Source organism: Condylura cristata, unplaced genomic scaffold (genome assembly GCF_000260355.1).
Source record: "Condylura cristata isolate star-nosed mole 26May11 unplaced genomic scaffold, ConCri1.0 scaffold00024, whole genome shotgun sequence".
Taxonomy (NCBI): Eukaryota; Metazoa; Chordata; class Mammalia; order Eulipotyphla; family Talpidae; genus Condylura; species Condylura cristata.
Window position 1 is genome coordinate 6,508,180 of NW_004567125.1, and position 25,187 is coordinate 6,533,366.

Here is a 25,187-nt window from a genome sequence, read left to right on the forward strand (position 1 = left end):
AGCCTCTGGCCTGTACCCCAGTTCTGTATGCACGAATAAATAAATCTTAAAAAAAAATAATAAGTACAAGTTTTGGCACTGATGGAGAGAAATTGGAGCCATGTGTGTTCCTGATGGGAATGTAAGATAGCACAGCTGCTGTGCAGCTTGACTTCTCAAAAAATTAAAATGGAATTATAATGTGACTCCAGCAATTCTACCTCTGGTAATATACCCAAAACAACTGAAAGCAGGGTCTTGATGAGACAGTCACATTCCCGTGTTCACTGTAGCACTATTCACAATAGCCAAAATAGTGGAAGAAACCAAGTGTCCATTGAAAGGTGCTTGCATAAGCAAAGCATGATATGATATACTGCTCAGGCTTAGAAAAAGCAGGATAAACTGATGAATGCTACAACATGGATGAAGCTTGAAGGCATGGTAAGTGAAGTAATCAGTAACAAAAGCACAAATTTTGCCTGATTCCACTTATTTGAGTTCCCTGGAGTAGTCAAATTCTGAGGACAGAAAGTACAGTGGTTTCCAGCCACTTGGGGGGCGGGAGGGCGAGCATTTACTGTTTAGTGAGTGTAGCATGTCAATTTGAGAAGATGAAGAGTTCTGGATTGGATAATGGTGGTATTTGTTGCTAATCCATCGAGGGGTGCGCTGACTGCTTCGTTCATCCGAATTTAGGAGACTGGGAGATGCAAAAGAATGAAGCAAGAGCTTGGGGTCTGGAGCCTGGCGTCTGTTTATTAGGACTGTCCATGGGTATATTTAGGGTCTGTACATGCAGGGAAAAACAGGAAATGTGCCCGACACAGGGAGTGGGGTGCATGTTTGTACCAGGCCTGGGGCTTCTTGTAGCTTCTACTTGAAACAAGGTAGTGGGCTGCAGCTGTTTGCAGGACAGACTGCACTGTGCGCTGCTGGCTTCTTTGTTGGCCTTACTGGGGAGTGAGCTCACCCATGCACAACATTAGCCGGGCGGACAGGTGCACTTGAGATCCTGTCGAGTTAGTCACAGGTATTGCACAACACTGTGAATGTACAAAATGCCACTGAACTTAAAAATAGTAAATTTTATGTGACATATATTTTGGCACAATAAAAAAAAAGAAATAAGACAGCTGGAGTAGCATATATGCTTCTTTGTTCAATCTTTTGAAATACGGTGCCTTGCAATAAATGTTGGTGCATAAGTGGAGGAAGAGGTAATACTCTGACACTGTTGGTGGGAATGTAGACTGGGTTAGCCTTTATGGGAAACAGTATGAAGGTTCCTCATAATATTAAAATTGGGATGACATTGTAACTCTCTCCTATCTACCCAAATAATTCAAAAACACCAATTCCAGGAGAAATACGCATGCCTATGTTCATTATAGCACCATTTATAATATTTTCAAGCACTATTTTTAAGCTATGAAAACAATTTAAGTGCCCTGAAACAAATGGGTGGATCAGGAAAATGTGGTATGTAGACACAATGGAATTAGTATTCAGCTATCAAAAAAGATAAACTCTTGCCACTTGTGAAAACATGAATGGAACTGGAAGGGATTATGCTAAGTCAGAAGGAGAAAGACAAATACTGAATGGTATCACTTATATGTGGAATATAGAAAGACAAAACAAAGGGTCAGATAAAGTCAAATTAATAGCAAACCCTAGAAATCTAACTGTAGAAGCTACCAGAGTAGGAGGGAAGACAAAGTGGGGGAGCACAACAGACTATGGTAGAGAAGTAGGGGTGTTTTGGTGGTGGGATGGTATGTTAACAGCACCTGAATGGGGAGATTCTATACCTCTAAATCACCAACAGTGTTGTAAATCAATGTTACCACAATTAAAAAAATATGTATATACACACACATATGCATATGTATATATATGTACATATCTATATACACATATCCTGTATACACACACACACACACACACACACACACATACATATATATATACACATACAGGATTTTGTTGTTTTTATTGATATTAAAATCTGTTGTTTTCTGTCACTCTTCCCATGGATCTTGAATTCATGTATGTTGGTAATGCCATATTTAGTCACTTGGAAAATACCTATTTACAAAGTTATTAACCAGTGGTTCACAGCTGGGGGTGATTTTACCCTCTTGGAAGTATTTGGCAACGTCTGGAAACAGTCTTAGTTGTTCCACTTGGGGTTACTACTGACGTCTATATGGAGGTCAGAGATGCTGCAGCATATCTTCTGATGCACAGCACAGTCCTCCTCGACAAAGAATTATGCAGGGCACCATGCCAATAGGCTTGGGAAACCCTAGTCTGGTTATTGTTGACATATATCAGTATACAATATCAAAACTTTTTATGTTATCACTACCAATCTTAGGAAAAGTTTTTAAGTATTAGGGAGCTGTCAACATCATAACTCAAAAATTCTAATTTTAGCTTTCAAGCTCAAATTTTATCATCTCTAATATATATTTTTCAATTACTTTTCTTCATGTTACAAAGCACATTTTCTTAATTTTCAAGAAATTGTTTTAGAAACAATCAAACCTGGGAAACCACATTTGTCAGTTGTGTTTGCAATTGAAATTGGTGTTCCATGAAAAATGAGTTCAAATTTCTCCCAATCACATAACTTTATTTTACTCAAGACAGTCATTGCACTTGGATACAGTATAAATGCTTTATGGGAATTCTTTTCCTTTTGCTGCTGTGAATGTGTGCACAGAGATTCGTCCTAAAAATTTACTTCTCTATTTGCTAGTTTTATTGAGATATAAATGACAAGCAGAAATTATATATATTTAAGGCATACAGTGTGGTGCTTTGATATACATAAGTGCTATAATTCCCACAATAAGCTAATAACTTATCACTTCACAGTTATCATTTACGTGTAAGTATTAATAACTACAGTCTCCATGGTATACTTTAGATTTCCAAAACTTTTTCATGTGCAAAACTGGAACTTGAGATTCCTGAACTTACAGCAACTTACTTCAAATTCTGAGAAGTATAAGAACTTAAGAACAAAACCTTTTTCAGTGGTTTAACAGTTTGCAATCAAAAGTTGGAAATCACTGCAATGGTCAGCTTTAATGTTCTGCTAAATAATTTAGAACCTTCATATATATTAGACTAGAACAAACCATACCATAGAACATAACACTCTATTAGAGAACATTGTTTATTATTAGGAGGGAGATGAGATAAATCTATATACTAAAGTGGAATAATCCCAAGGATACATCATGCGAAGCTATCATGTTACAGAACATTCTTTGATTTTGTTTGCTTTTCTCTTCGGGACACATATATATATATTTCCTTTTAAAGCAAGCCTCCTGTCCTCAGTATCTCTTGCTATATTCAAAAGTAAGAAAGCATTGCCTTCTCAGAAAATTCTGCTTAGTAATCAGCACAATATGCTCTTCTGTACCTCTCCTCCCTTATTCCAAACTGTTGCAAACACAATGAATATTTGGTTCACAACCCCAGACAGAAGAAGGAAAACCAACTTTGGAGTCAGTTCAGACCTCTGCTGCATAGCTGAAATCTTGGGCAAGTAAGTTGCTTGATTTTTCTGAATTTTAATTTTCTCATATGTCAAATGGAAATAAAAATATGTGTATCCTGTCTATTATGAGGTCTAAAGGAGATACAGCCCATGAGCACTGAACACAATGCTCGATTCAGAATTAGTGCTTCATAAATGACTTCCATCATTCATTTAGCTCAGTGTATGAGAGACTGCTAAGATTTTTTGAAATTCTGCTTTCCCAGTTCTCCTTTAATGAGTACATTCTTACATTCCCAGTCTCCCCTACTCATCTACTTAGGAAGTTAAGTAATTTTAAGTCTTCCTTGTTCTTTTAACACTGTTCACAGCAAAATTCCCTACCTCCCTTTCTGATGCCCAGGGAGTCCTTTATAGAAAAAGAATGCTCTTTGTTCTCTTGAGTTTCAAAGGGAATTAGGCTTCTTGTAGATGCCTTTTAGTGTTTACGTTAAATATATTACTGTACATTATAAATCAAATATTATACATTATTTATTATATAGAAACTTGTCTAGCAAGAGAGCCAATACTTAAAATACAGAAGTGTATTCTGAAAACCCAAACTTTGGATAATGTTTATAAGACTCCCTTATTGATTTAAATTATATTGTAGGAATAAAGCCTTTAAGGCAATTTTTAAAAGATTCTTTGTTTTTTTGTTTCAGCTCTTTCAGTCTGGAATGGCAGAAAAACCAACATGCGTGTCCCCACAGATATCCAATGATGATGAAGATACAGTTGAGTATATCTTTCAAACAGAGCTCTCCATTTGTACATCAAAAAGATTGCTCAAACTATTGACTCAGTAAACTGCTAAAAACCTAAATGTTAAAGGCTTTAGTTTTTATTTTGATTTTGGACATGAAATAACTTTTATAACTTGGGGAGTTAAATATCAATGATGACTTAAATAATTGTTGCTTGTTTCTTGAGTCTGCAGATGCTATTAGTAGTACAAAAGGCTGTTTTTCCTGTTCACACTAGAGAATAACAAATTAAAATCCCAGATTGGGTGAGAAGAATAGAACTATTTTGATAAGGATAACTATTTGATAACTATTTTGTACTTACGGTAACTTTTAAATGGAAAGAATTAATTGGGGGGGCTACATATTTTATTGCTTTTCTGAGTGGGAGACTGAACCAACTAAACTTCCTTTTTAAGATGAGTCTTTAGACTAAGGAGAATATATGGTATTTTACATAAAAGTTTACACTAAATGAAGAGAACCACAAATGTGAATGGGAGAAAACTGATATTTAGAATTTTTTATGACCAAAAAGTCAAATGTATCTAAAGAGTATTGAGCTATTTAAAAAGTATTGGTGTAAGGCTTAACAATGGCTCTTGGTGTTTTCTCTTTCTCCAAAAATGTATGTTTTTATATATTTTAGTTAGAATCAAATGATTATATTTTTTTCTCCTCACTATTATGCCTGGGGAGTGAATGTTTATTCCACTTTTTAAAATTTATTTTTATTATTTAAAAGATTTATTTATTTATTCATACAGAACTGGGGTACAGGCCAGAGATGTGGAGGGTGAGAAGATTCACCAGGGACAGAGTGGGGAGCAGAACAGGCAGATCCACAAAGTACACTGCTGAGGGGAGCAGCGGGCGTGTCAGGAGAAATCTGCCTCGCCATGTGGATCTCCTCCGAGGCAGGCGGGGATCGAACTCATGCGGAAGTGGCTTAAGCTTCTTAGTGCTGTGCTTTAACCCGCTGCGCCACCAGGGAGGGCCACTTTTGTTTATTTTAATTAATTTTTTTATAACGTTTTTTTTTTCTTGATGGTACACTGGCTTACAACACTGTAATGGGTATCTCTATACTTTCTGTAAAATAAAATTTCCAAACGTAAACTGACATTTCTCTCTAGTTTTCTCTTCTGATATTCTTATTACTGATCATAATATCTGTTAAAGTTGTCAAGTTATTTTTATGATTTATTTTTTTCCATTCACACCATTTGACTAGCACTCACTTTTGACTAGCACTCACTTTTGTGAGCAAGTGGCTCACAACGCTCCTGTTTTCCTCTCCCTTCCACGCTACATTCCACACCAAGTTCATCTTCTTGACAGCTTCCTCCTATTACACGATACCAATTGCTATCATAAACAATTAAAATAATTTATGATTAACATTTCAATTTCACTTAAATATATATGAAATAATCCTTTTAATAGTATGTTAAACCTTGTATTTTTATATGCTTACTTTACTTGCTTGTTAATTTGCTTTATTTGTTGATGTACAAAGATGAATTCAAGAACAATTTTGGATGATCACAAATTCCAAATTAGTAGAATCCAAAAGTTTGTTTTCTAAATAGATATTGTCATTTTATAAAAATAAATACTTTAAGAAAGAACTTTTGGTTCATCAGAAGACATCTGTCAGGTAGCGGTGATGACACTATGGGAATCCCTCCAAGAACTATTTTCTCTGTGGGTGAGAACTTGGTGCTAATGAGGCCAAGGTTTCTTGTCCTCTCTGGTAAAACAAAGGATTATATTTTGTGCTGTTGGCTCTTTCGATTTGCTACCTCCTTAAGCTACAGTTTTAAAAATGAGAGAAGCTTGTCACAAGGGAGTCCAGGCCAGAGAGGATCACGTAGTATCCAAATCTATTATTGCTACATTAAAATAACCTTCAGATTATATGGATCAGAATGTCCTTTTTATAAGTAGAGAAGAACTCACAATTCATCATATATATTAAACCTGTATTCTTTTTAAAACTTTAAATTATACATTAGTTTTAGGTATACAATGTAATGATTTGATATTTTTACATATTGCAAAATGATCACCACTATGCATAAACATCCATCACCATAGCTGTTTTTCTTGTGATGAGAACTTTTAAGATCTACTTGTTTGTTTGTTTGTTTTTTGTTTCCTAGTTCTGAGGCTGAACCCCCCTGCACCCCCAGGCAGACCCAGCTAAGATCTACTTTCTTGCTAACTTTCAAATTAACTGTAGATGCCAAGCTGTGCATTATGTCCCCGGAATATTTATTTTACAACTAGAAATAAATGACCTTTTCACTCCTTTCTGCCCCCTACCCGTGCCTCAGGTAACCACCAATCTATCTCTATGGCTATGAATTTAGTTTAATTTACCTTTTATAAGATTCTACATATAAGTGAGAACATAAGGTATTTGTTTTTCTCTTTCTGACTTATTTAGCATAGTGTACCCAAGGTCTATTCATATTGTTGCAAATGACAAGATTTTAATGTTTTTTTATGGCTAAATTTTTTAAAACTATGTGTATATGTGTGTATCTTTGGGTTAGTTTTTGTGTATGATGTGAAACAGTGGTATATTTTTTTGCTTGCAGTAGTCCAGTTCTTTCTTCCCTACCTCTCACATTTTCTTTATCCTGTTACTCACTGATGGACATTTGACTATGCAATGAGCATGGGGCATGTGTATCTTTTTGATACATGTCCTAGGGTTTCATTCCCCCCCCCAAATACTCAGAAGTGGAATTGCTGGAGGATATTGTAGTTCTATTTACTTTTTTTTTTTAAGATTTATTTATTTATGCATACAGAACTGGGATACAGGCCAGAAGGGTAGGGGCAGTGAGAGGGTTCACCAGAGATAGAGTGGGGAGCAAAACAGGGAGATTAATTGAAATACACTGTGGGGGTGTAGGGGGTGCGTCAGGAGAGGTCTGCGGCTCCATGTGTCTCACCTCCAGGGTGGGGATCGAACTCATGCTGAAGTGGCTTTAGCTTCTTAGTGCTGTGCTTTAACCTGCTGTGCCACCAGGGAGGTCCTCTACTTTTTAAAAAATGAATCTCCACATTGTTTTTATACTAGCAGCACCAATTTACATTCCTACCATAATGCACTATCACCAGCACTTATATATAACTTGCCTGTTTGATAACAGCCATTCTCAGAGAAGTGAGACAAATATTATGTTTTGATTTGCATTTCCTTGATTAGATGATGTTGAGCATCTTTTCGTGTACCTGTTGGCCACCTGTATGAATTCTTTGGGACATGTTTATTCAGAATTTCTGACCATCTTGTAATCAGATTTGTTGTTTTGCTAATAGTTGTATGAGTTCCTCATATATTTTTTACATTGCTCTTCTACCAGACATTAACTTTCAAATGTTTTCTCCCATTTTGTAGATAGCCTTTTCATTTGTTTATGATTTCCTTTATTGTGAAGGAGATTTTAGTTTGATGTTATTTCACTTGTTTATTTTTGCTTTTGCTGCATTTTTTCTGGGGTTAGATTAAACAAAAAAAAATCTTTGCCAAGATTGATGTCCAAGAGTTTGTTGCCTGCGCATCCTTGCACGAATTCTATGGTTTCAGGTCATTCACTCATGTATTCAGTCCATTTTGAGTTGACTGTTGAGTATAGTGTGAAATAGTGGTCTAGCATCATTATTTTGGTTATGGCAGTCCAGTTTCCCCAAAACCATTTGTGGAAGACACTGTCCTTTCCTCAAGGTCTATTCTTGTCTCCTTTGCTGCCATAAATTAATTGACCCCTCCTCAGTGTATGCGGGGGTTTATTTCTGGTCTTTCTATTCTGTTCCATTAATATATGTGCCTTTTTAAATGCCAATTCCATACCTATAGCTTTGTGATGTATTTTAGAATCAGGAAGCATGAGGCTTCCATCTTTGTTCTTTTTCTCAAGATTGCTTAGGTTATTTGGGGTCTTTTATTATTTTGTCACCATCAATAAATTTTAGGAGTTCTACTTTTGGTAAAAATGCCATTGGAATTACTTTAGAGGATATATTAAACATAAGGATTTCTTTGTGTAATATGGATAATTAAGTAATGTTAATTCTCCCATTTCATGAAGATCCAGTATCTTTCCATTATCATTTGCTTGAAATATTGCTTCTACCCTCCACCAAGTCTGTGTGTCTTTAGGGCAAATGTGGGCCTCTGGTAGGCAGCACAGCACTGAATGGTCATTCAGTCATTTTATGTATTTTGATTGGAGATACAGAACTGGGGTAGGCCAGAAGCTCAGGGGCGGTGAGAGGCTTCACCAGAGACAGAGTGGGGAGCAGAACAGGCAGATTGACGAAGTACACTGCTGAGGGGAGCAGCGGGCGGGTCAGGAGAGGTCTGCCACGCCATGTGGTCACCTCCGGGGCAGGCGGGAATCGAACTCACGAGGAAGCGGCTTTAGATTCTTAGTGCTGTGCTTTAACCCGCTGCGCCACCAGGGAGGGTCTGATTGGAGAATTTTTTACCTGTCGTTATTGATAAGAAAAGACTTATTATATTTATTATATAGACTTTGTTAACTGCGTTCTGGTTATTATTATTTTTAAAAGATTTATTTATTTATGCTTACAGAACTGGGGTAAGGCCAGAGGTGTAGTGGATGAGAGGATTCACCAGAGACAGAGTGGGGAACAGAACAGGTAGATGTACTGAAATACACTGCTGAGGGGAGCAGCTAGTGGGTCAGGAGAGTTCTGCCTCGCCATGTGGGTCGGCTCCCTGGCTAGGGATCAAACTTGCGCTGCAGTGGCTTCTGAGAATGTCATAGTATGGAGCTTTAGCTTGTTGAACCACCAGGGAGAGTCCCAACCTTCTGATTATTTTAAAATCCATTGTTCCTTGCTTCTTATCCTGCCATTTTCTTATATGTCTTTTAGAAACATGCATGCTTTGACTTTTTTAAAGATTTATTTATTTATACATACAAGAACTAGGGTGTAGGTGAGAGGTGCAGGGGCATGAGAGGATTCACCAGAGACAGTGGAGAGTAGAGCAGGGAGATTGATACACTGCTGAGGAGACAGCAGCTCCCTGGCTGGAGATCGACCTCATGCAGCAGTGGCTGCAGATAGCGTGACAGTGCTGTCTTTAACTCCTGTGCCATCAGGGAAGCCCTGCTTTGACTTCTTTAAAACATTCTTTTGCATAATTTTGATTGCTTTCTTTTTCCTTGTGGTTACCATGAGGCTTACATAAAATATCCTAATACCGTAACACCCTAGTTTAAAATAACTTTCAGTAAAATTTCTAATCTTTACACTTTTATTACTCTTTCCCTTACACTTTAGATAAATACTATAATTTACTACTTTTTAAAATATACTGTATTGCTGATAAGATTATTGTAATTAAGGTTATTTTCGCTATTTAAAAAAAAACTTTTAAATTAGAGTGTAAGTGAATTACGCACCACCACTACCATATTACTCATTCCAATTTTGGTTATATGTTTACCATTATCTAGCAGTTGTATGCTACTTTTTAAAAAAATGTTAATAATGTTCATTTTTACTTTTACACAAAGAAGCGGAAGTAAATCCACTTAGCACTTCTTATAAGGCAGTGATTGGTGATGAATTTCCTCAGTTGTTGTTTATCTAGGAAAGTCTTGATTTAGCCTTTGTTTTTGAAGGACAGCTTAGTTGGATCGATAATTAATAGTTGGCAGTTTTTTCTTTCAATATTTTGAACATTCGATCATTTTGTCTCTTGGTCTGGAAAATTTTTTTTTGAGAAATTGGCCTGTAGACTTATATGTTCCTTTTTATGTAACCCTCTATTTTCCCTTGCTGGCTTCATAATTATTTTCTTGACTTCTGAAAATTTAATTATAATGTGTCTTGTTGTCACTATTTGGATTAAACCTATTTGGGGCCCGCTAGGTCTCATGTATACAGATGTCTGTTTCTCTCCCTAGGTTTGGAAAGTTTGCAGTCATTATTGCTTTATATATACTTTTCCTCCCTTTGTCTTTTATCCCATAATGCAAATACTGTTTCTTTCCTATGTATGTAATACTGTATTCCATGTGTATTTTCTTCACTCTTTTTTTCCATTCTTTTTTTCTTTTTGTTCCTTTGAGTGAATAATTTCTTGAGTGGATGATTTCAAATATCCTATCCCCAAGGTCTTTCTTTTGCACAAGTCTGCTTTAGAAACTCCCCATTGATTTCTTCAGGTCAGTTCTTGTATTTTCAGCCCTAAGACATTTTTTTCCTTCAACATAATAATTTCTGTTTCTTTGTTGAATGTTTCAAATTTTTGTTCATGCATTATTTTCTTAATTTCACTATCTCTGTTTATGTGTTTTCATATTTTATTAAACTTCTTTAGGGAAGATTATTCTGAATTCTTTTTATGATAGTTCACAGGTCTCTATTTCTTTAGGGTCAATTTTTGAACTTATTAGTTTCCTTTGGCTGTCACATATTCATCTGATCTTTGATTTTTCATGTTGGCATGTGTTCATTTGAGTAACTAGATTCCTCTTCCAGAATTTATAGGTTCACTTTGGCATTAACAGCTTCAACAGTCAGTTTCTTAGGTTCTGAATTATTTGCTGATAAAATTTATAGACAGATAGGGCCTGCTATTAGGGTCTGTTTTGAGTACTGTTCAGCTCTGAGGCCAGGCAAGTGACTTTTTGCCAATAGCAGAGAACAATAGGATAAGACTGGTGTCTTTGTTTTCTGCCCAAGTAAGGAGTGGTTCTGTGGTTGTGTGGATTCTCTGGCCCAGCTTACTAGGTGATTGGGACCAGGTGATATACTCAGCAATAGATGGATTATGAATTACTTTTTCTCCCATGGTGGGGAAGCAGATGAAACCCAAAGTCTGCATAGCTCCTTATTTGAAGACTTAAATAAGGCAAGAGTACACATAATTCCATGGTGAAGTGAGGTCAGTGGTTTTGCTCTGAAGGCGGAGAAAGCCACAGGCTCTACTTTGTTCAGGTGCTACTGAACTTGGCTGTTGGATATACTGTACTTCCCTGTACGGTCTGGTTGGGCTCTCTTGTTAGGAGGGCTGCTATATTTAGCAAGGACTGAGTTAGCTTCAATGCACAGGTGCAGCAAGAGAGAAGCTCCAAATTGGCAAAGGCTCTTTTTTGGTGGTCTTGACTCAACCTATGTCTGAAGTTTCTGGGCCAAACTGGCTTACTGGCTTGCTCTTCAGACTACCAGGTCTTTTCATCTATCTCTCAGCTTGAGCTCACAATGTTGTGCAGATTCCAGGTATTCTCACCAGTCCTTCTGGTCAACTGGGACCAGCAGCACATACCACCATGGTTAAGTTTATGACTTAGCTCTGCAACCTTGCTGTGAGCAGACTGGATTCTAGGTTAGAAAACATCATTTGAGGACCTGAATCAGGTAGTTCCACACCCCCACAGAGTTCCCTGGTCAGATTAAGCCAACTTGGTTTTCCCAACATTCAAGTGGGGGTTTTTGGAAGCTCTTCCCCTTTCTCTGTCACAATAATTTTGCTGGTGGTGGGACCCTACTCTGGCCAATGAGGACTCTCACTTTTGTGAAATTTTGTGGTTGTCTGGAAGAGATTCCCAGCAGTAAGATTAATATAGATTGTTAAACCATCTTGGAATTTACTTTTTTCCAGCTTTGAAAATAATTGGTTGGTAAGTTTGTGCATAATATTGATGGATTTCTGTTATAGCTTGGTACTACTGGAGGTGGATTCTCTTAATAGCACAGGCCTTCTCAGAGAGCAGATAACCAATTTAAAGTACATGTTTTTAATTGCTTTTTTAAAAGTTCTAAATGAAGTTTTCCTTCCATGCATATATTGGGGTTCCTTAATTATTGTCATACTGAAATGGAATATTATAATTTTTTTCTTTGAAAAAAAGATTTTAGAGTAATACACTGGGCTATCTTGTCATTCCTTAATTTTCAACTTTTAAATTTAGAAAGACAGTCTTTGAGAGTGATTAGAGAGAGATTTACTATTTATAACAATTGTAGCAAAATCTGTGTCTGAACAAAGACTTCTTTCTAACAAATCTGTTTCATTTACATTTTATGTGATATGCTACAACCAATTCTACTTTCTTTAACATCATTATAATTACTTTTTCGAATTATGTCGTTTCTTTTTCTAATTGAAACCTTTATTCCTTTCAGCAAGGAGAAGACAATACCCGCTGCTTAACAATGTTTAGTCATTTTGGTTTTGAATGTCTGCCCGATCAGTTGGTGACTAGGTCTATTCACAAAGGATTCTCTTTTAATATTCTCTGTGTGGGTAAGTACCAAACCTCTCATCTGAATTACTGTGTTGTTGGTTTTTTGATGTTTTTCAAGCAAGAATGCGTCATGACTTTTTCGACAACCTAGTATTATTTGAGTTTCCCCAAGCATTCATTTCAATTTATCGTAAGCATTGTTGATCTTAAATCAAGGCTGTGTTTTAATATTTGTATTCTCTTCATCTTAGCCATATTACGTAGACATTTGTTTCTTTAAATGCTGTACACTTTTAGTTTTAAAATCTGATAAAACTTTGTTTATATATTTTTTCTATGTTATGTCAATATTTGAAGGAGTACGGGATAAAATGTATACTTTCAAGGACTTCCCAGTCTTGGAAGTATTTGGGATCCCCTTTATTCCCTCTCAGCTTCTTATTGTTACAGGGCACCCCAATGTGAATTGGGGTGCCTGTCTGTGGGTCTTCACCCGTGCACTTACGATTCAATTGTATTATGGACACACTCAAAAGGTTAAATAATGGATTTATTTATAAGGAGAAAGGTAAAGGAATAACCCAGGGAAAGAGAGAGAGAAACACAGGTTAACTAGGATGTCCTACCAGTTCTGCTGACTTGGACGCCACCGGCACGCTGAAAACCGATTGAGCGCCAAAATGATCAGCTGCGAACCACCAGGCCAAAGACCCCCAGAGCCCACATGTCCGGTTTTATCCCAACCTGGCTGCTCAGCTCCACCCTCACGTCCTGGCGTGCTTCTCCTTGGTACTGATGGGATTTGGAGTTCCAGCATTTGGAGTGGGGGTGGAGCCCATGAAACCTGTACCTGTTATATTATGACTCCAGATAATGTATCTATGTTTATTATAGGGGAGACTGGAATTGGAAAATCAACACTGATTGACACTTTGTTTAATACTAATCTGAAAGAAAAAAAGTCTTCACATTTTTACTCAAATGTTGGCCTCAAAGTTCAGACATATGAACTTAAGGAAAGCAATGTTCAATTGAAATTGACAGTTGTGAAAACAGTGGGATATGGTGATCAAATAAACAAAGAAGCCAGGTTAGTATTCTTTTTTTTAAATTTTAACAAAGAAAAGCTTTCTGGTTTTAAGGAACTTGTTTTTTCCCATGGACTTTTCCTCTTAGATTTTAATTTTTTCCTCATCAAGTAATGTTCTCTTATTATTCAATTATAAAAATTTAGGAACTGCATGGGATAAGTAGGAGTACTAATATACTGTCAGCATAACTGAGAGCCTACTTATTATATCATCAGAAACAGAGAGAGAAATGTTGATTATCAACAGTTGTAAGCACAGAAAAATGGTGGCATTTCTGGTCAATGGTGTTAAAAATATAAAGTTTCAGTTATGCCAGGCTAGTAAATTCTATAGATTTAAACACTCTATAGTATGCTCCTTTAATGTTGCTTAGATGAACAGTTATGTAACAGGGTGGTCCCTAGGAAAAAGGGAAGTTCCAGATTCCCTGCCCCACCCAGGGGCAGGAGAGTGGAGCTGAGCAGAGAAAAAGGAGAAGAGAGAAGAAGAGAAGGAAGCTGGATGGCAGAACCCACTTAGAGCAGGCAGGATTTTGGGGCTTCAGGGGTGTCCCTCTCCCCCTGTTCTGGAACAGATTTGGGGTGCCCTATAACAGTTATAGTATGAAAGCTATGTAAAAAATAAAAGAACAACCTAAAATCAGTAATGCACATTTTATGTTAAGAAACTAGATAAATAATTAATCATAAATCAAGAAAAGGAAAAGAAAGGTGATAGTAAAAATTGATGGAACTGAAAATAAAGTTGGAAAATCGATAAAACTAAAAGCTTGTTAAATTTCAGTAACATTAAACACCTCTAGCTAAAATAAGCAGACAAAAGAAGTGAGCCAGTAGACTACCAATATCAGAAATAAATGAAGAGACACCAATACTGACCTTATGAATATTAAAGGATAAGGTTACTGTAAATAATTCAGTGCTCATAAACTTACCAATTTAGGTGTTAGTTCTGGGCCTTCATATATGATCATTATTGTCTGGGATTTATTCTATATTTAGTTTTGAGAGATTTTTTTAAGAACAAGTGTTGAATTTTGTCAAATGCTTCTGTAACTTCTTAGATAGTCATGTGATTTTTATTCTTTTGTGAATGTACCGTGTTAGTTGAAATATCCCGGCATTCTGGGGAGTACCCTACCCAGTTATGTGGTATGATTCACTTTATGTGTCGCTGAATTCAAGTTGCTCTTTACTTTGTGGAAGATGTTTGCTTCTGTCTTCATCAGCTATTTAGGTCTGAAAGTTCTGTACTCCCCCCCCCTTTCATGAATGTATCATCTTTTCTATTTTCATTTTATGTACTTATTATTGAGGTAACATTGGTTTATATTAGTTTGTGTTTTCGAAGTACAGGATCCCCCACTTCAGATGTTGGTACTCACCACACACACCACTGTGCATACACTTACGGCAGTTATGTTCTCTTGACGAATTTGCCCTTTGTAATTTTATAGTGACCTTCTTTATCTCTTTTACACTTTTTGGCATAAAGTCAATCTTGTCTAGAATAAATACAACTCTCTGCTTTGTTCTGGTTTTCACTTGCTTGAAGTATTTTTTCATTCCTTTACTTTTAGCCTATATTTGCCTTTAATGCCAAACTGAAACTGGCATCTGGGTAAGTCTTATTTTTTATCCATTCTATGTTGTGGGCGTCCCCTCGAATTTTCTCTTTCATTCATTGGATTTTTCACCCCCAGAATTCTGTTTGGTTCTTCCTTATGACTCCCCCCAACCCCCCGCTGCCCCACCCTTTTGGTTAAAATTCTCATTTTACTCATGTATTGTTTTTGTTTTTCTGTGCTTTATTATATCTCTTTGAGTTCCTTTAAAATTCATTAAAAGCTGTTTTGAAACTATCAGAGATTGCAAAATTCTGTGTCCTTGATTACTGTTATCTTTTGAAAATGATATGTTTCTTGGATTCTTTATGTTTCTTGGGTTTTTACATTGATGCTTCTGCATTTGAAGTGGCAGGCACCTCAATCCTGCTGGTTGTGTTTAGGTAGTATATTCTCTGAATTGATCCTGTTAGAGCTTAATCTTCTCTCACTGATAACGATATCCCAGATCCACACTTTTAGCTCCCTCTGGTGGCAGAGTTCTTAGCTGCTAGGTCTTGTTCTTAAAAATCACCTGACTGCTGAAAATTTCTTTTATTCCCAGAAGGTTGCGTTTCTGATTTGTGGCTTCTCCCCTACTCATAGGTCTTGGTGTGATAGCTGAACTCACTCCATTTACCAGATCTTACTTTTGTACCTACAGTCTGGTGTGCATACTTGGAACTGGCTGCAGAGTGGTGGAGCTACAGGTTCACATTTGGACTACTGGGAGTATCCAGGAGCCCAATGAGGGAGTCATTAGAGGTGGTTCCACCAGAGTCTCCTGGATGGTTCCCTAAGTCCTCAGCCCAGTCAGCAGGGACCAAGTCCCTTTAATGCCCTTTGATTTTCTCCTTTGCGTCTTCCCTGTTCTCTTCCCTCCTTTGTCATGGTGTTCCTGCCTCAGTTCTCTGGGTGCTGCTGGAGCAGAGTGGCTTTCTCCAGCCCCCTCCCAAACAGCTGGTAGCTTGGCCCTTACTCACCCTTCTCCCTAGCCTGTGGGAGAGGCCACCACCACAGCTTTACTCTGTGTTGCTTTGGGGAGGTTGGCTCTGGCAAAGTTCCTCTTATTCTGTACAAGGTATCCAAATTCTTTTTTGTTGTTGTTCCAATGAATTGCTGGAACCTCTCCCTTGCTGAAATTACACAAGTGTCTCTTTCGGGTATTTGCCAAACCAGGACTCTCCAGGTTGCCTGTATGTAAGAGGGGTTGGGGGCAGGCTTGCTGGTTCCATTGCCTGTGTGGTCTGTTACCCGCTACTAAGGCACAGAGGTGTGACTCCTGGTTCCCTGGTTCCCTGCAGATCGTGCTAGGGCCCTCACTCCTACAGAGGCACTTTTGTTTAAAGATGGTGGTCAATATTTAGTTATATAAAAGGGGCATAAAAATAAGAGACATATTCACTTTCATGATGCTGACACCATTCTTCTTAAATTTATCTATAGTAAGATTCACTTCTTGTGGTGTGTATGTCTGTAGATGTGGAGGAATGCATAGTTAGTTATAATTTCACCATCTCAGGTCATAGACTAGTTCCATCATGTACAAAAATTCTCTTTTGTTAATACTACACTATTAATTAATTTAATTAATTTTAACTTCTTAGAAAGATTTGATATCTGAGGACTATATCTCTGTGGTTTTCTTAAGTATGCCTTTTGCATTCTGGGTTCTTTGCACATTTCTCTCTCTAAACATAAACATATGCATACATAGAAAGATCTGTATTGGATTCAAGTTGCATTGAATTGATTGCTCATTTTGCTATTTCTATAAACAACATATAACATGGGTCTTTTTATTCATTTGTAATTGTTATCTATAGAAGGACACACTTTTTACCACTACAAACTACCATTAAATGGTAAAGATGCATATTAGATATTATATTCAGATATTATTAATCTACAATACTTAATGTTTAAATAATTTTTTTCAGCTACCAACCAATAGTTGACTACCTAGATGCTCAATTTGAGGCCTATCTTCAAGAAGAACTGAAAATAAAACGTTCCTTCTCTGAGTACCATGATTCTCGCATCCATGTATGTCTTTACTTCATTTCACCTACAGGACATTCTCTGAAGTCTCTTGATCTATTAACCATGAAGAATATTGACAGTAAGGTGTGTTTAGTAAATCTATCAACCTTGTGATTTTTGTATATGTCCCAATTTTTCTTGTTAGTCTTTAAAGCATTTGTATTAGTGTCCTAAGAAAGTCATCATAAAATACTATAAACTTAATAGTTTACACAACAGAAATTAATTTTCTCATGTTCTGGAGGCTCGAAGTCCAAGATCAATGTGTTAGAAAGTCTTGTTTCTCCTGAAACTTCTTTCCTTGAAAGTTTTGTTTCCAAGGCATTTAGACTTGAATCTATCTTAGCGGTGTCTGCCTTTTATTGTAGAAGCTACTATTATTGTACATGTTAGAGTTAAAGTTAAAAGCACGTACAACATTGGAACCTTACATTTCACAAGGATTTTATTATGAATGTATTTTGCAGACTCTAAAACAAAAGCAATATAAAACTGACTTTTACAAATTCATACAATATAACTGAACTTTATATTGTGTAGCTACGTATTGACAAGCTATCTTATTTTAACATTCACAGGAGATATTTTAGAATTTTGCCTATTATACTTTCTGAAAGATTTAATTTTTAAGATGTAAATGCATGGAGGCAGATTGCAGAACTAAGAAGAAAAGTTTATGGATAAAATTTCAATTTCAAATATGTAATACAAAATAGCTCCTTTTTATGACTGACAAATGAGCTTAATTGTTGTCAGGTACTGTACACAAATATACCAATACACTTTACTAAAAATTAATTATTTTTAGTGATCTATCTGCAAATCTATCTGCAAAGACCTTGCAGTAGAGCAAGGATTTGTGAAAATGAGACCTTTACTAAGATGACTGTATCAAGAAGGTGACGCATATAAGTGATAGGTAGAAGGACAAAATTAATTCTATGATTTTTGATGATGGTATCTTCTGCCTATAGTGCTCAGTTTAATAAGAAGTCAAATTGCCAGTGAATTAGACTACTTCATTCTACTAACATTTTACGAAAGCTGCAAGTATACAAAAGCTTGAGAAAGAAAACTGAGTCTTTTAACTTGAATTCTGATAAAAGATTAGTCTTCAGAAGTACTGATAACTTTAGAAAACAATTTTGTAAGGAAAAGTGTAATAACCAGTGATTATCTAGTTTAAAAAATTATTGTTGAACACTGCAAGATTTTGAATGTTAAAATTCCGGATTAACTCCAAACTTAATACTGGGATTTTGTTTGGTTCCTCACTAATAGGTAAACATCATACCACTGATTGCGAAAGCGGATACAATTTCTAAAAGTGATTTACATAAATTTAAGTGTAAGATAATGAGTGAATTGTCTAGTAATGGCATCCACATATACCAGTTCCCAACAGATGATGAAACTATTGCTCCAGTGAACTCCTCAATGAATGTAAGCTTCAATTGTGTTTTATACGTGGGATTGAAAATATAATTTGTAAGTAGCATGCTGGCATTGGTATCTGACAAAAAAAGAATATAAAAGAGTTTTTCCAAATTCCAGTGTGGAAGAAATGTTTTATTTTCTTGATTTTAAAATATGTTTACAAAGAATCAATTTTTTCTTAATAGCCTTGTTTTGAGATATAGCACATGAACCATATGATTCACCCATTTAGGTATAAAATTCAGTGCTTTTTAGTCTATTCACACGAGTGCAACATTGCCATAATCAATTGTGAACATCTTCTTAAAGAAACCCCATATTCTTTAACTCCTCCCTGTTGCCTGTCTGCCTCTTCTACAACCCAGGTAACCACTGCACTGACTTATTCTCTGTAGATTTTTCTGTTCTGGATATGTCATATGAATGGAATTATATTAACTCTTTTGGGAAGTGTTTATTGACTATTAATATATCTTTGGGGGGTGACATTTATTCAGATCCTTTTTTTCACTTTTAAACTGGTCTTTTGTCTTTTAATAATGAGGTTATAGGAATCCTTAACATATATTAGATAAAAGTTCCTTAAGAGATACATGATTTGCAAATATTTTCTCCCAATTTGTTGGTTATTGTTATACTTTTTTTAGTAGAAGGTCTTTTTTTTTTTTAAGATTTATTTATTTGCTGCTTACGGAACTGGGGTACAGGCCAGAGGTGCAGGGGCAGGGAGAGGATTCACCAGAGACAGAGTGGGGAGCAGGACAGGCAGATCGACGAACACTGCTGAGGGGAGCAGCGGGCAGGTCAGGAGAGGTCTGCTGCAGCATGTGCATCACCTCTAGGGCAGGCAGGGATCGAACTCATGCGGAAGTGGCTTTAGCTTCTTAGTGCTGTGCTTTCTGTGCCACCAGGAAGGGCCCAGTACAATGTCTTAACGATTTATTAATATATTTTCCTCTAAGAAATTTAAAAAATTGTGCTAAGCTACAAATATTAAATTTACCACCTTAAAAACATTTAAGTATGCAGTTAAGTAGCAGTATGCATTCGCATGGTTGTGCTACCATCCCCCCAATTCATCCACAGAACTCTTTTCATTTTGCAAAACAGAAGTTCTGTTTATACTAAACAGTGACTCCCCATGACTCCTCCCCTCAGGCTCTTGCAACCACTACCCTACTTTCTATCTCTATGAGTTTCATTACTCAAGGTAATTCTGGTAAATGGGAATATATGCTATTTGCGCTTTTATGTCTGTACAAACATTTCTTTGAATCCTTGCTTTCAATTCCTTTGGGTATATGCTAAGATGTGGAACTGCTGACTTGTCTGGTAATTCTAAGTTTCATATTTTGAGAAACTGTCATTTTCCACAGTGGCTGCACTATTTTACATTTCTGCCAACAATACACAAAGATTCCATTTCTCCATGCCAATACTTATTATTTTCTGCTTTTCAAAAAAATAATAGCTGATCTTAATAGATGTGAGGTGGTATCTCATTGTGGTTTTGATTTGTGTTTCCCTAAGAATTAGTGATGTTTAGCATCTTGTAATGTGCTTATTAGCCATTTGTATCTCTTAGGAGAAATGTCTATTTTGTCCTTTGCCTAGTTTTATATCACATGGTTTATTTGTTGTTAAATTATAGGAGTTCCCTATATATTCTTCACATGCATGGAAGTTTTAAATTTTGATGTAGAAAAGTTCATCTAATTTTTTCTTTTCTTATCTGAACTTTTGTCACATCTAAGAAATAATTTCCAAACTAATGCTATGAAATGTTCTATTTTCTTCTAAGAGTTTTATAATTTTAGCTTTTAAATTTTGGTCTACTGTCTTTTTGGGATAGTATTTGTACATGGTGTCAGAAAAGGTCTAATTTTTATTAATTATCTCTTTTTTAATTGACATACCATTGGTCTCAGGAAAATAGCTTTCCATCTTGAGTGATGCACATGCCACACTGAATCCTGCCCCCCCCAACCAAAGTTCTAGCACCATTCACTACTACAAACTGACCATCTACCTGCTCTTTCCACCTTTGCTCTTTCTCTCTGGTAACCACTGTTTTGTTGTCAGAATCTAAGACTTTCTGTTGCTTTTGTTGTGTTTCATTAGTTTGTTTTGTTTTTTATGTTCTGCATCTGAATGAAAACATCTGGTGTTTGTCTTTGCCTTCTGACTTACTTTGTTTAGCATAATCACTGCCAGTCCCATCCATGTTTAAAGAAAGGCAAGATTTCATGTAGCTTTCACTTTTGTATTTCTCATGGTCTGTAGTTCTTTCCTTTTAGTAAGTTTGGGTGCATTAAGTGAATGTTTTTCTTATTTGGGAATGTTTTTCTTTTTTTTTTTTTTCAAAAGTTTCAGGAGAGGGCCCTCCCTGGTGGCGCAGCGAGTTAAAGCACAGCACTAAGAAGCTAAAGCCACTTCAGCATGTGTTCGATTCCTGCCTCCCCTGGAGGTGACCCACATGGTGTGGCAGACCTCTCCTGACCCGCCCACTGCTCCCCTCAGCAGTGTACTTTGTCCTGCTCCCCACTCTGTCCCTGGTGAATCCTCTCGCTGCCCCTGCACCTCTGGCCTATACCCCAGTTCTGTATGCACAAATAAATAAATCTTTAAAAAAAAGTTTCAGGAGATTTGGTGTGAAGTTTTCAGTGAAGCCATCTTGTCCTGGACTTTTCTTTTCTGACAGGTTTTGGTTACTGATTAAATTCGTTATTATAGATTTGTTTACATTTCTTCATAACCTCATCTCGGTAGGTTGTGTGTTTCAGGGATTTAGCTATTATTTATAGATGATCTTTCTTTGTTGGTGATAGTTTTCTTGGTATCTTGTTATGAGTCTTTTTATTTCTCTGACATCAGTTGAAATGTCTCTTTTCATTTCAGATTTTTTTTCATTCCTTTTCTTAGTGAGTCTACTTAGGACTTTTCAATTAAAACGACACTTATTTTCGTTGATTTTTCTTATTATTTTCCTATATCTTTGCTCCAATTTTTATAATTTCCTGTCTGTGCTTGTTTTGCTTGTTCTTTTCATAATTACTTTAACTATAAAATTAGGTTGTTGATTTCAAACTTTTCTTCTTTTTACTTAAAAATCTTTCTTTTTAATTGTGTTTACAGCTATAAACTTTCCTCCTAGCTTTGCTTTTACTGTATTTGATAAGTTTTGTTTTCTTTTTTTGATTGTCTGAATATAGTTTCTAGTTCTTTTTGTGATTTTTTTCTTTCATTCATTGGTTTTAAAATAACACTTAGTTTCTACATATTATTGAGTATTATTTATCTTTTTTCCACTATTGACTTCTGATTGATTTAATTTGGCCAGTTGTTTTTTTCTCAGCTTTTTGACAGAAACGATAACAGCTAAGCTCCTTCATGCCAGAAAGGAGACCATACCTCTGCTCCACTGACTTTTCTTTCTCTTCCTATTGAAAATGATGTCAGGTATTTTGGGGGGCACAATTAAATGCTCTATAGCCTGCTTCTTTTCAAGGAAAAATCTCTGATGCAGGACTCTGGGAGTAGCTTATCCACACTGTGGGGGCACTGATTCTCTATTGAGGCTTCTTGTGAAGTATAAATTCCAGAGTCTTCCTGATATGTAAGGTTTAGAATACAACATGTAATAGATAAATGTTAATTTCATAACTTTCATTTCTCTTTTCTTATTTTCATACTCCATTTATTTTAAGGTATATGTAGCTAAATAGATTCTTGAGTTAATAGTTTTACATTTATTTTTCTGTGTTTTATTTTTTGCTATATCTTGTCCTAAAGATTTGGGACGCTTGTATCTAGAAACTCATAGGATTAAATTTTTCATCAAGGCGGAATGACAGATTGGATATGTAAATATTAGCATGTTGTGTAATAATTTTGACTTTAGATTATTTCCTGTATACCAGTGCTTCTATTCAGACAATCCATATAACTTCTTATATCTTGCATACTTCTGTCTCTACATCCAGTTCGAAGTCTTCTCTTTACTTGTGATTGCCCTTCCACTTTGCTTATAGTCTTCCCAAGTCTCCCTTAGGTTACACCTCGTTTATCAGTCTCCCCTGACACTCATTACCCACAGTAACCCCATAACTGTGTTTACAGACATTGAGCCATATGTGATAATCTTTACTAGTCTACTTTATGTGGTACCTCTTTTAACTAATTATTGTAGTCATACTTATTCTTAATAATTTTGCATTTAACACTGATGCTAGAGCTCAAAGTGATCTGTGCATCATTTCCCTAATATTATCTTTGTGTTTCAGGGTAAAGATAATGTGAGAAAAATATTGCCTATTAGAAAAAAAAATTTTTATTTGTTTCCTACAGCAGAATGCTTTGCTTTAGGCTCTATCCAGCAGATGTTTTTAAATTGTTTATGGGCCCAAGGCTAATGCTTGCAGAAACAAGCTTACATATACTTACTTCCAGTCATAAAATTTTAGTCAGGGTATATCCCTTACTTGAAAAAAAGTATTGTGATATTCCTGTCTTTTTTATTTACATAAGAGAAGTTAAGAGTACCAGAGTAAGGCATATTGGTATAAGGAACATAACTAATATTGTTCTTACTTTTTAGGGACAATTGCCTTTTGCTGTAGTAGGGAGTATAGATGAGGTAAAAGTTGGAAAAAGGACAGTCAGAGGCCGTCAATACCCTTGGGGAGTTTTACAAGGTAAATATGGTGACAGTGAATAGGTTTGCTCTGGAAAGATTATGTTAAAGATATAACACATATAGTCATATGTATTATAGTTATTTAAGACTATATTTTCATAACATTATTTTAACTTTTGCTAATATTGGTAACTGTTATTAAACAGTAAATTAACAATGAATAATAAATACATATTATGTTTCATTTAAACTAATGTTTACTTTGACAATGATATATTCTCACAGGAGTTTGCTGGATGATGCTTTAGGCAAAAATCCACAAAGGTTGAGCAGAACCTCCTCAGATAGTCCAATCTCCTATATGCATATTATCTCTATGTATAGTCTATCATATTCAGAAGTTGGGAAATGCTTTGGACAAAAGAAATTTTGAATGATATTGAAGCATAAATGGGAGTGTTTTAAAACATGCTACAAATATGTTTATAAATCACTTTTAAGTAGTCTCAAGGAAAAGGGATATTAACTATATTTAAAATAAAGGAATATAGTTACCTTTAGATAACTTTATCTTGACATTTATATTAGTTATCCAGTATCATGAAGATTTGGAATACTGTAATAGAGAGTGATTTATTGTATGTTTCCTATAATTGTGATATTAATTTTTAGAAATAGCTTATTTCCACCTGTGAATAGTTTCCAAAATAAACAAATTGATCCTAGAATTTAAAAAATTATAACACATTCTTAAATATAACAGATCTTAATAAACATTAAATTTTCAATATCATACACAATAGATTGTGCTCAGTCTTCTTGATATAGGACAAATATAGGAGAGAGCCATGTGAATTTTTAATTGATTTTGAATACTGATGAATTCAGCCTCATAAATATGATTCTTAAGTAGTGTTTGATCATTAAAGCATATACAACTGTGATGGCCTTTATGTTAACAGGATTTAGCTTAATGAAATTATTTACTTTAGGGAAGCTATATTGCATTCTTTGTTAATACTCTGAAATAACTTGATGGTAGCTTGTAAAATATTACCATAATTACTAATAAAAACCAATGTCATAGAGTAATAGGATATTTCACTGTTTCCTATTTATTCTTTGGCTAATAAATTCAAAGCAAGTTTTCTGGTCTATAAATTCTCTGCTTACCATTGCTATGTACCATCTAACCATATTTACAAGGCAAAAAGGATTATAGCTATTAACAGGATGATAGCTTAGCTGTTATTTAAGTGTTTGTCATGAATGCATTCATTCAAGAACACTTGCTAAGTTGCAAGGACTGATAATGAGTGCTGTGGTCTATTATTTTTCTGCCTAGTGGAAAATGAAAATCACTGTGACTTTGTTAAGCTCCGAGATATGCTTCTTAGTACAAATATGGAAGATCTGAAAGAACAAACTCATGTTCAGCACTATGAACGTTACAGGTGCTACAAACTGCAAAAAATGGGCTTTACTGATGTGGGCCCAGACAACAAGCCAGTCAGGTGAGTAGAGATCTTGCAAATTAATGATACACACAAATATCATTAATAACCCTATTTTATAATTAATATGCAAGCAAGTAGGTCCTTACATCTATGAGATATAGTTATTTGGCAATGAGAATAATTGTGTTTCTCAAATCCTGGATAATCTTATATTAAAGGTCTTCAAGTCATCTTTAGATTCAGATAGAAAGATAGTAGGAACAACATAATGCAAAGGCTTATTCCTAAGCTAAAATGTTTGTATCTATTATGTCTACATGCTGAAATGTGTATCTAAAAATAATTTTAAGAATTTTTTTGTATTTTATATGAAGCAGGAACTCAGAAAGG

General features: G+C 35.6%; 2 protein-coding genes across 2 annotated transcripts in view; one reads left to right on the forward strand and one right to left on the reverse strand.

Annotated features, from left to right (window-relative positions):
* Positions 1-25,187, reverse strand: part of LOC101637090 (28S ribosomal protein S17, mitochondrial) — a 103,596-nt gene that overhangs the window by 22,665 nt on the left and 55,744 nt on the right. The gene's annotated exons all lie outside the window — the stretch shown is intronic.
* Positions 3,468-25,187, forward strand: part of SEPT14 (septin 14) — a 37,442-nt gene continuing 15,722 nt past the window's right edge. The window contains exons 1-8 of the mRNA XM_012729233.1: positions 3,468-3,547; positions 4,207-4,278; positions 12,469-12,589; positions 13,425-13,620; positions 17,165-17,351; positions 18,549-18,710; positions 23,302-23,398; positions 24,686-24,854. Coding sequence (XP_012584687.1) covers positions 4,222-4,278; positions 12,469-12,589; positions 13,425-13,620; positions 17,165-17,351; positions 18,549-18,710; positions 23,302-23,398; positions 24,686-24,854 — 989 coding nt within the window. The 5' untranslated portion in view covers positions 3,468-3,547; positions 4,207-4,221. The remainder of the gene's footprint in view (positions 3,548-4,206; positions 4,279-12,468; positions 12,590-13,424; positions 13,621-17,164; positions 17,352-18,548; positions 18,711-23,301; positions 23,399-24,685; positions 24,855-25,187) is intronic.